This window comes from Brassica napus, chromosome C3 (genome assembly GCF_020379485.1).
Source record: "Brassica napus cultivar Da-Ae chromosome C3, Da-Ae, whole genome shotgun sequence".
NCBI classification, from domain to species: domain Eukaryota; kingdom Viridiplantae; phylum Streptophyta; class Magnoliopsida; order Brassicales; family Brassicaceae; genus Brassica; species Brassica napus.
This window is the reverse complement of record NC_063446.1, coordinates 25781959-25793890: the sequence shown is the minus strand read 5'-3', so window position 1 is coordinate 25793890 and position 11932 is coordinate 25781959. Positions and strand designations below refer to the sequence as shown.

The 11932-nt window shown below is 37.3% G+C and overlaps 2 protein-coding genes across 2 annotated transcripts in view; both read right to left on the bottom strand.

The window, feature by feature from the left end:
• The window catches only part of LOC106365451 (putative pentatricopeptide repeat-containing protein At1g28020), a 4006-nt gene extending 2204 nt beyond the window's left edge, over positions 1-1802 (bottom strand). Inside the window, exon 1 of the mRNA XM_013804879.3 lies at positions 1-1802. This exon is cut by the window's left edge and continues 2204 nt beyond it. Coding sequence (XP_013660333.1) covers positions 1-1386 — 1386 coding nt within the window. The 5' untranslated portion in view covers positions 1387-1802.
• Positions 1803-7897: 6095 nt separating this feature from the next.
• On the bottom strand, positions 7898-11698 carry LOC106363024 (putative pentatricopeptide repeat-containing protein At1g28020). Its single transcript, XM_022697629.2, has 2 exons — positions 10516-11698; positions 7898-10221 (listed from the first exon to the last, which is right to left on the bottom strand). Exons 1-2 carry the CDS (start codon positions 11078-11080, stop codon positions 8615-8617), a joined length of 2172 nt encoding a protein of 723 aa, XP_022553350.2. The 5' UTR covers positions 11081-11698; the 3' UTR covers positions 7898-8614.
• Between the last annotated feature and the right edge of the window lie 234 nt (positions 11699-11932).

Genomic DNA, 11932 nt, shown 5'->3' with positions numbered 1-11932 from the left:
ATTAAAAAACTTCTCTGCTTGTTCCAAACCTAATACATTGTCAATGAGATGAAGCCTAGCTGCATAGTCCTCAGGGAAAAGAGCAAACAAGTTTCTTTCACTCACCCATGTTGATGCCTCAAGTGCTTTAGGGTATTGTTTTGAGTCACAAAGATCCTTGATAAGTTCTCTCATGTAAGAAGGCTCCACTAGGTTCCCTTTCTTGCCCCATTCCACAAGCAACTGACCAATAGGTCTAACCATTTTTTCATTTCTTATGGTTTTAATCATCAGCTTATCTGCCTTCTTAACGAGTCCCTTTTCGCGGTAACCAGAAGCCAACATTGTCGGGATTCGGACATCGAAATCAAGACCAGAGCCATCCCACTCGTTGTAGTAAATCTCCTCTGCCCCACTGAGATCATTAAGCTTCAAGAGAGATCCAAACAAAGCTCTAAACCCATCATTATCTTGCTTCTCTGTCATCTTGTACAAGTCCCATATACGGTAAACGTCTTCTCTCTCTCCAGCTTCACCATATAGCGTCAAGAGTTCAGCATAGGACTCAGGATCTATGTGGTCCTCTTCTGTTCTAAGAAGCATCTCCCTCGCCTTAACCTTGAAACCATTTCTTAGATAAGCCTTTGCCATGTCAAGTGACGTGAGGCAATGCAGCGTTATAGTCCCTTCCCAATGAGCAAGAAGCTTCTCCATTGCCAACAAGTCAGACACAGAAGCATACACTCTCAAAGCAATGTTCACGGTGAGAGTATCAAACTGAACGTTGTTCTCCTTCATCTCTCGCATAATCTCATCGACCTTGTCTCTCTTTCGGACAGAGAAGTAGAGAGACATCATCGAGTTGTAAGGCAAAGGCTTCAAAAGCAAACCTATCTCCCTCATGTTCTTGAAAGTACCTTCAGCTTTAACAAGATCCTTCTTCACCGTGTAACTGTTCAACAAAGCGGTGTAGATCGCTTCACCTCTCTGATTCTCCGGGACGCTCTCAAAGAACTTCTCAGCTTCTTTCAACCCCAACACGTTCTCTATAAGACAAAACCTAGCTGTGAAGTCTTCAGGGATGAGGTTGCATAGCTTATGCTCAATCATCCAGTCAGATACCTCTAGGGCTTGACGAAAACGTTGCGAGTCTCTAAGCTCCTCCACGAGTACTCTCACCATCGAAGGGTTTATTTGCTTACCTTTTTGTTGACGTCTCCATTGTTCAAGAACCCTAGTGATTGCTGTTTTGCCTTCTGAAGCGGCTTCGATACGGCTATGCAGAGTAGTAGTGCTGTGCCTTGGGGAAGACGGTAGGGTTCCGTTTGTGTAGGAGCAGAATAATAGAGTCCTGCTACTGTGAGCGAGGATACTCCTCGTATGGTGCTGGAGATTATGCGACATCATGTTACAGTGTTTGATGACGATGCAACCACAGAAAAGACTACTCTAGCTAGGGTTTTGCTAACTTTTCATTTCAATTTAATAGGGTTTTATATATTCTTTCATTTTTTACAAGTTTACTTCTATACTGTGGAAATATTATAGCTTACCAAAAACAACTCAACATGTATCAATAATTTAATAATTCTAAAGTGAAAGTTTCCATATTTAAATGCCTACTTCTATATTATTGAGAAAAATACAACTTAATAGTAATATAGTAGTGGAAGCCTTGGTCCAGTGGTTTGATTAAGAGTTCATTAATGATTCTACACCAGGAGGTCTGAGGTTCAAACCCCAGAAAACGCAAATTATGCAGATCATGGAAAAAAAAGGTTACAAGAGGTCTTCAGCATGGTGCAAAGGCGTATCATCGAACATGGATCTCATAGGACGGTCCAGAGTGATGCAGTCAGACGTGCATTCTCATATAATGGTAAAATTGTCGGCTGTAGAATCGTCTATGTAATATTTCTCATCGTTGTAATAGCATAATTAATCAGACGTTAAAAAAAAAATAGTAATATAGTAAAATTTTAAGAAAAAAGTTGACGTGAAAAATAATAATGCAGTGGTAATATTGTAACACTATGTAAAAATGTAATGGTGTGTTTTCACAAATTGTATATTTTGTTATAAAATAACTTATGATTTTATAGTATTGAGAAATTTAAATAAGAGTAAATATTTATACCCGTAGGAAAAGATAACACTGATAACAAGAGAAGATTTGTTATTAGAAGGAGAAGGAATTGTGTATTACAATCGATCGAAATGATCGATTTATATAGAAGTGAAAAAGTTGAAGTTACTATGCATGCATAGTGACAGCGGGACCCATATTGATTATAAAGTCAAAAACTTCTGCGCCTCCTCCATTTTCAACACGGCGCTTTTATAACACTCCCCCTTGGGGACCGGTGTCGCTATTATCTCTCGCTTAACGTCTATGTTGCCTCGTTAAAAACCTTTCTAGGAAAACCCAATGGGAAAAACCATAGTAAGGTAAAAAGAGTACAACTACGTAAGCTCCCCCTCGAATGAGCAGTCATAGATCCTTCTGATGACGCATTCCAATGTTACGAACATGTTTTCTGAATACCGAAGTCGGAAGTGATTTTGTGAAGAGGTCAGCTGCATTGTCGCATGATTGGACATATCTTACTTCAATCTCTTTCTTCTTCACGAGCTCTTGAGTGTATGAGAAGAACTTCGGATGAATATGCTTCGTTCTATCGCTTTTGATATATCCGTCCTTTGTTTGAGCAACACATGCTGCATTATCTTCATATAAAATAGTTGGTTCTATATTTTCGTCAATTCCACTGCTTGAACAGATGTGTCGGCTTATTGATCTTAGCCATACACATTCTCTACTTGCTTCATGGAGTGCAATGATCTCAGCATGATTTGAAGAAGTAGCCACGAGCGTTTGTTTCTGAGAACGCCAAGATATAGCAGTGCCTCCGATCGTAAAAACGTATCCTGTTTGCGATCGGGCTTTGTGTGGATCTGAAAGATATCCTGCATCTGCAAAACCAACCATTTGACCTTTTGAACTTTTAGGATAAAACAAGCCTAAATCAATGGTCCCTTGGAGATAACGAAAAACATGCTTAATCCCATTCCAATGTCTTCGAGTTGGGATGAGCTGAATCTTGCCAAAAGATTCACAGCAAATGATATATCAGGCCGTGTACAATTTGCAAGGTACATCAGTGCTCCAATTGCACTTAGATATGGTACTTCCGGACCAAGTATCTCTTCTTTCTCCTCAGGTGGTCGAAATGGATCACTTTCAATATTAAGTGATCTAACGACCATCGGGGTGCTAAGAGGAGTTGATTTATCCATGTTAAATCGTTTCAACACTCTTTTAGTGTATGTGGATTGATGCACAAATATACCATTTTGTGAATGTTCTATTTGTAGGCCAAGACAATATTGTGTCTGTCCAAGATCTTTCATCTCAAATTCTCCTTTGAGATAGTCTGATGCCTTTTGTATTTCCTTTTGAGTTCCGATAATGTTAAGATCATCAACATATACCGCGATTATTACAAATCCGGATATTGTTTTCTTGATGAAAACACATGGGCATATAGGATCATTCACATATCCTTCTTTTGTTAAATGATCACTGAGACGATTATACCACATACGTCCAGATTGCTTTAACCCATATAATGATCTTTGCAATTTTATTGCACATAACTCTTTAGGTTTGGAACTTAATGCTTCTGGCATTTTAAATCCATCAGGAACTTTCATGTAGATATCAGTATCTAATGATCCATATAGATAAGCTGTAACAACATCCATGAGACGCATCTCTAGATTTTTATCAGCTGCTAGACTCATCAGGAATCTAAATGTGATGGCATCCATAACTGGAGAATACGTTTCTTCATAATCGATTCCAGGTCTTTGAGAAAAACCTTGAGCCACTAGACGAGCTTTGTATCTCGTAATCTCATTTTTCTCATTTCGCTTTCGAACGAAAACCCATTTGTACCCAACTGGTCTCACATCTGCAGGTGTGAGCACAATAGATCCAAATACTTTTCGTTTATTAAGCGAATCAAGTTCAGCTTGTATTGCATTTTTCCATTGTTCCCAATCATGTCTCTTTTGACATTCATAGACAGATTTTGGTTCTGGATCATCGATTTCTTCATTTATTTCACTTGACACAATATATGAGAAAGCATCATCAAGGTCATTTTGTTCATTTCTATTCCATATCCTTTTATTATGGATGTAATTAATAGAAATCTCATGATTATCTTTCGATTCATGATGCTCTGATTCATGATGCTCTGATTCATCAGAATCCTTATCATTTATTTCTTCCAAAATATTTTCTGCTATTTTGGGTGCATCATATATTTCAGCTTTCTTCTGTTTCCTAGGATTCTTATCCTTAGAACCAACAGGTCTACCACGCTTCAGGCGTGTTTTTGGCTCTCGTGTGTCATCCTCCTTTTCTTGTTCATTTGGCATTTTGATACGAGCAGGAGCATTTGCAGCTGGTATATGAGATTTAGTTACCGTCTTGGTATCTACAAATGCATCAGGTAGCTGGTTAGCTATACTCTGTAAATGCATAATTCGTCGAACTTCTAGTTCTGACTCTTTAGTAGGAGGATCAAGATATAACAATGATGGTACACTCCATTTTATATCACTTCCAACATTTTTGTTTTCTCCCCCTAGAACTGGGAATACATTTTCGTCAAAATGACAATCAGCAAAACGTGCTGTAAAGACGTCACCAGTCTGTGGTTCTAGGTATCTTATAATTGATGGGGAATCAAAACAACATATATTTCCAATCTTCTTTGTGGTCCCATCTTTGTACGTTGTGGTGGTGCTACAGGCACATATACCGCACAACCAAAGATTCTAAAGTGGGAAATGTTTGGTTCTCGACCAAACGCTAACTGTAGTGGGGAATACTTATGGTATGCACTCGGTCTGATCCGAATGAGTGCTTCTGCATGCAAAATGGCATGTCCCCATACAGAGGTTGGAAGTTTTGATCTCATGATCAATGGTCTTGCAATCAATTGCAGACGCTTAATTAAAGATTCAGCCAAACCATTTTGCGTATGAACATGAGCAACCGAATGTTCAACTTCAATTCCCATTACCATACAATAGTCATTGAATGCTTGGGATGTGAATTCACCAGCGTTGTCTAGTCTAACTCTTTTAATAGTATAATCAGGAAACTGTGCTCGCAGTTTGATTATCTGAGTTAGAAATCTCGCAAATGCCACATTTCGAGATGATAATAGACAAACGTGTGACCATCTACTGGATGCGTCAATTAATACCATAAAATAGTGGAATGGTCCACAAGGTGGGTGTATAGGTCCACATATATCGCCTTGAATTCTTTCAAGGAACTTTGGTGATTCTTTATCGATTTTGGTTGGCGATGGCCTTACGATCAATTTTCCTAGAGAACATGCAACACATGTCATTTTATTCCCTTGAGAAATCTCCTGGATTTTCAGTGGATGACCATGTGAACTTTCTATGATTTTACGCATCATTGTAGTTCCTGGGTGGCCAAGGCGATCATGCCATAACGTGAACTCTTCTGGGTTCCGTTCTACTACAAGATTTGATTCGATCTCATCGATATAAGTATGATGTAACCCCGAAGGAAGCTCTGGAAACTTTTCCAATATGTGTTTTCTGCCACATTTCTCAGAAGTTACATACATGTATTTCTTTCCATCCTCAGTTGCAGACTGAGTATCATATCCGTGAAGATATATGTCTTTGAAACTCAACAAATTCCTTTTAGAACTTGGAGAATATAGAGCATTATTTATGGAAAATTTTGTTCCATTTGGCAACGTAAAGTTTGCTTTACCAGTTCCTTCAATCATGTCTGCAGGACCTGATATTGTATTGACGACAATTCTTGTCGGTTTTATATCAGAGAAATATCTCTTTTGTCTCAGAATAGTGTGCGTTGTTCCACTATCTGGTATGCATATTTCACGAATCCGTTTCTTAGATTTTGCTCCATTAGCATTCTGATCCATTTCTGAAATTGTCATAAATATAAAAGGAAACATAAAATTCATTCATATAAGGAAAAACACAATAATTATACATTAAGGTGATGTTAAAACATCATTATTTGTTTAAAACAGGAAATGTAATAATTATACATGACAATATTAAAAACTATTCAATAGTCTTATTATAAGCATTTCGGCTCTCTTCAGGAGTAATCTAGTCCAGCTCATTAGCGAAGTCGGAGGCATCGAGGTACCATGTCCCTTCAAAGTTTTCAGTGAGGTTCACTTCTTTAGCTTTGCCTTTCGTGGACTCTTGATATAACTTACAGAGATGTGAAGGAGTACGACAGGTACGGGACCAATGTCCTTTACAACCACATCTGTAACACACTGTCTCACGCTTCTGGGTGGTATCCTCTTGAGTTTCTTTACCCTTGGAAATTTGCCCGGGTCTAACCCACTTGTTAGATCCCCTCCATTTGGGATTGTAAGTTTTTCCACGTTTGTTGTTGAAACGGCGGCCATGACCTCGATTGGCCTGGTTTTTCCTTTCCGAATTTTCTATCGCTGTAGCATTCACTTCAGGGAATGCTTTGGCTCCCGTAGGTCGGGAATTGTGGTTTTTGATCAAGAGCTCATTGTTCTTTTCAGCTAACATGAGCGCAACCATCAGTTCAGAAAATCTCGTGTACCCGCATTTTCTGTAAATTTCGGGCAAGAAGTGAAGCTGTTTGTGGAAAGTGATATATGTTTTATTCATCATTTCTGCCTCAGAGACAGGATTACCACAATACTTCAGGAGTGCAACTATCCTTAGGACAGCGGAATTGTAATCCTCAACCTTTTGAAAATCTTGGAACCTCAGATTTTTCCACTCTTCTAGAGCGTGAGGGAGGTTGATTTGTCTCTGGTTATCGAACCTTTCTTTTAAAGTTTGCCACAGTTCAGCTGGGTCCTCGACGTTTGCATAGTCGTGCGTTAGATTTTCATCTAAATGCTTCTTCAGGAAGATTATCGCTTCGGCTATATGCTCGGGTGGTGATTTGTTACCGATTACAATTGTCTCTGTTATCTTTTTCATCACAAGATATGGTTTCACGTTTGTGACCCACCCGACGTAATTTTCGCCAGTTATTTTCAGGGCCGGGAACTGGAGTTTCTCGATGTTTGCCATTTGTATTTCTAAAACACAAAATAATAATTTTATTAGAACTTCATAATTTAAAAACCGTTTACATTAATCATGCAAGCAATTACAAGGAGAAGTGATGTAAAGAAAATTAAACCGATATTCACCTTAAATTCACTCGGAGTAAATTCTCCAACAAATAAACTATAAATAGAAACACAAATAAAAATGGCACATAAAAACAAAAGTGCGCGAATCATCTTTCTTGAAATGAGAAATCGGAGGAGAGCGATTTGAATTTTTTTTTTTTTTTGAGAGAAGATGAAATGTTTTGGATGATGAAATGGAGTGAAAATGAGTTGTATATATTTATAGATGAAAATTACTGTTCATGACCGTTGGAGAAAGGGGAAATTTTTGAAAAAATTTCTTTGTGACCGTTGGGGTTAAATCGAGTGCACTAAAAATCAGTCTGAAAATATCGTATTAAACGGTCAATCAAATCTATAAAATTTCATAAAAGTAAAAATTATGACAATGAAATATTTATGTTATGACAACAAATCATGCGACGGCTCAGCCGATCAATGCAGAGTAATAAATAAATTATATGGCGGCTCGGCCGACCAATTAATAATAAACAGGATATAAGGCGGCTCGGCCGACCAATAAATAATAAACAGAATATAAGGCGGCTCGGCCGACCAATAAATAAATTAAATTACTAGTAAATAATATAAGCGGTATTCCGGCCATTATAACATGATATAAATAATAGTAGAGACGGTATACCGACCATTATAACAGGGTATAAATGATACAAATAAATTTTACCAAATCGCAGAGTGATCGTGCTGATAACGTGTTATAAAATAACTTATGATTTTATAGTATTGAGAAATTTAAATAAGAGTAAATATTTATACCCGTAGGAGAAGATAACACTGATAACAAGAGAAAATTTGTTATTAGAAGGAGAAGGAATTGTGTATTACAATCGATCGAAATGATCGATTTATATAGAAGTGAAAAAGTTGAAGTTACTATGCGTGCATAGTGACAGCAGAACCCATATTGATTATAAAGTCAAAAACTTATGCGGCTCCTCCATTTTCAACACGGCGCTTTTATAACATATTTAACATATATTAACAAATAAAGTTGTGGAGTTTTTGACTAATGTGCTAATTAAATTATTACACGATATTAATATTAAACCATTTTATGTTTTTTTTGGAGAAACCGTATGCTATAACTTTTTCTAAACACATTTTTAATACAAATTATGGAGTTCTACATCAAACTGCAACTAATCACTTCAACCAAAATCAACCACCAAAATGTCTGCATAGCATAGGCATAAAATCATACATTTGGATGAATTTGTTTTATGTTACGTTGAATATTAATCGTTCTCGATGTCTGGAACACATACATCATCTCCAAATGTCTAACATACTTAGCAATAATAATTCTTAAATAAAAACTGATAAGAACCTCCTAGAGAACTAAAATAAATTGGCTAGGGCAAAAAATAACCTAGCATTAACATAAAAATGATAGGGGGGAAGGTTGTACACAACCATATCACGGACATAACCACCGGTATAAAGAGAAGAGTCAACCCCATATCTTTCATGAACAGCTTAAACTCCGTCTCATTCACCTTCTGTCTACTCGAATTCAACATTTGCCTCGCCTTCATTTCATCACCTTCGACCTGGCAATAACGTGAGATTAGCAAACCAGGTATCCTAGCATCGAACTCTACTCCTTTAACTTGTTCCCACTCTCCATACATCTCTTGTGCTCCTTGTACATCACCAAGCTTCGACAAAGACCTAATCACACTTAGATACTCTTCATTACCCATCTCTCCTATCATGTCCCTTAGACGGTACACTTCTTGTTTACTCGTTGTTATCTCTACCGCCTTAAGTATTGATCCTGCTTTCTCGTAAGCCGCTGCCATTGCTTCCATCGTTTCCACTTCAAGCTTGAGCTCTCCATCATCAACCCATTGGCTCTTATGCTCGTCCATCAAGTCAACGGCTGATACATAAGCGTTTACTCTCAAAACGTTGTTCATTGTGACACTATCCGGCTCTATGTTCTTCTCCTTCATCTTCCTTAGAAGATTTTCTATCTCAGCTGGTTTCCCTAGCACGCTGTAGAGAGATATCATCGACTTAAACGGTGAGAGTTTGGTGAGGAAACCTAGCTCTCCCATCTTCTCAAAGATAGCCTCAGCTTTATCAATGTTTTGGTGAGATCTCGTGTATGAGTTCAAGAGTGTGGAGTAGACAGAGAAGCTCTTCATATTTTCAGGGATGCTTGTGTTGAAAAAATTATCAGCTTCTTTCAAACCCAACACTTTCTCAGTTAGGTCAAGCCTATCTGCATAATCTTCTGGAAAAAGATTAATCGCCTTTTGACCACAAAGCCATGAAGATGCCTCAAGTGCTTTAGAGAACTGATTTGAATCTTTAAGATTCTTGATGAGGTCTCTCAGCTCTGAAGGCTTCCCCCACTCTTCCAGCAACGGAGCGATTTCTTTATCAGCAAGCATTTTGTTCCTTAAAGTCTTGTTCATCAAGTTATCTGCTTTTCTCACCATTCCCTTTTTGCGAAAACCAGACACCAACGTATTTGGGATTCGGACATCAAACTCAAGACCAGAACACTCGTACTCTTTGTAGTACATCTCTGCTGCTCCTTTGGTATCATCAAGATTCAAGAGAGATCCAAGCAAAGCTAGGAAACCTTCGCTGTTCTGCTTTCCTGTCTTCTTGTATAGGTTCCATATACGGTAAATATCTTCACTACACTTTCCTGCTTCACCGTATAGCCTCATGAGCTCCACATAGGAGGCGGGTTCGTTTAGCACCTCTGCTCTAAGAAGCATACCTCTCGCTTCTCTCTTAGAACCAACTCTCAGATAAGCCTTTGCCATGTCAAGAACTGTGCGCAACTGAAGCGTACTTGCGGCCTCTTCCGAACCCTCCAGAAGCTTTTCCATCGACGCCACGTCAGATTCAGCAGCGTACACTCGCAAAACGTTGTTCAAGGTGAGACTATCAAGCTTGACGTTGTTATCCTTCATCTCTCGCAGAATCTCATCGACCTTACCTGTAGGAGCCGAAAAACCGAATTGATATAAACTATTTGATAAAAGCTATATGATAAGGAAAACTACGATATGAAAACGTTTTCCAAAATATGACTATGGAGTCCACGAGATTTTGAGTCTCGCGTGTGTACCATTTCACCACCAAGGCATCTTGAAAGTTTAAAATGAACGATTTGAAGACCTATTGATTCTAATAACTGATTGCAGGGTTGATCGTTCGGACCGAGATGTAATCTCTTTCTTTAACTCTTTATATTAGCTGGATCATAGCGAATAGGAGTTCCAGACATTACCTCGGTTTCCAATAGAGCTGTAGAGAGAGGTCATGGAGCTGTACGGTGAAGGTTTCAAGAGCAAACCTAGCTCTCTCATCTTCTTGAAAGCAGCTTCTGCTCTCCCAAGACTTCTCTTACCAGACTTTGCGTAGCTCTTTAGTAGAGATGTGTACATAGACTCACCTTTCAGATTCTCGGGGACCTTCTCCAGGAACTTCTCTGCTTCTTCTAAACCTAATACACTCTCGACCAGATCAAAACGTGCTGCGTAATCTTCAGGTACGAGACTGCATATCTTACGTTCAGCCATCCACTGTGATACCTCTAGGGCTTGTGGATACCGCTTGGAGTCGCGGAGCTTCTCGAAGATTCCTCTCACCAGAGAAGGATTCAACTTGTTCCCTTGTTGTCTCCATTGCTCAAGCACCGTACTGATCTTTGCCTTCTGATTTAAAGCCGACTCTATTCGGCTCTGCAAGGTTTGATTCGACGCCCATATGGTTCGGTTTGTGTTGGAGCAGAAGAGACGAGCGTTGCTGCTGTGAGCAAGAAAACGCCTTGCCTGTTGCTGAAGACTAATCATGCTCAAGTTCAATGTATGAGAGAAGAAGCTTAGGGTTTTGCGTTATTTTTTTTTTTTCAGTTTGATTTATTTATATAGCTAACTAACCGTGATAAACACGTAAGTGATATGTGAATATGGATAATTGGATAGATAGATTGGGATACTTTCTTTTGGTAATTTTCTATTTTAATAATCGGTTTTTAAGTTTTTCTTTTTATATTAGTTTAACAGTTTTCATTTTTCTACAAATTTGTATTCATATATAAATTCTATAAATTAATACTGGGTAAATTAATACACTATAAATTAATAAATTTATCTGGTTTCAAGTTGAGCCGGTTCAAAATATAACTCAAGTCAATAAGATAATAAAATAATAACTTTTTTAGATCCTATAAAATATATGGTCCTACTAAAATTATAAATTAATAATTTATATGTACATATATTTTATATAAGTATAAACAAACTATTTTATTGTTTGTTTTTTATTCATAATGAAATTATCCTTATATTTTCTTAAGACTTAATATATTTTGATGAGATTCAGCAAAATTATATTTAAAACCACATTTGAATTTGATGAGACTTGTTTTCTATACATCATATAATATAATGAAAGAAATATGAATATTGAAATTTTAAAAAATAATTAATGTATATAGACTAAAATATTTTATTAGAAAAGAATATCATAATCTGAAAATTATTAATTTATTAGAAAAATATCATATTTTATTAGAAAAAATATCTTATTTTAGAAGAAAAATATTTTAAAACAAAAAAAAAATCCAATTTTTTTTTTGTAAATTAATAACTCTAAAAATTAATAAAATATCATCTGAAAATTATTAATTTATAGAGTTTTTA

Excerpts from the sequence above, each read along its gene's own strand:
- LOC106363024 (XM_022697629.2), bottom strand. The coding sequence starts at position 11,080 with ATGATTAGTCTTCAGCAACAGGCAAGGCGTTTTCTTGCTCACAGCAGC. Across the intron at positions 10,222-10,515 it reads CAGCTCTATTGGAAACCGAG|GTAAGGTCGATGAGATTCTG; the intron begins GTAATGTCTGGA and ends CGGCTCCTACAG.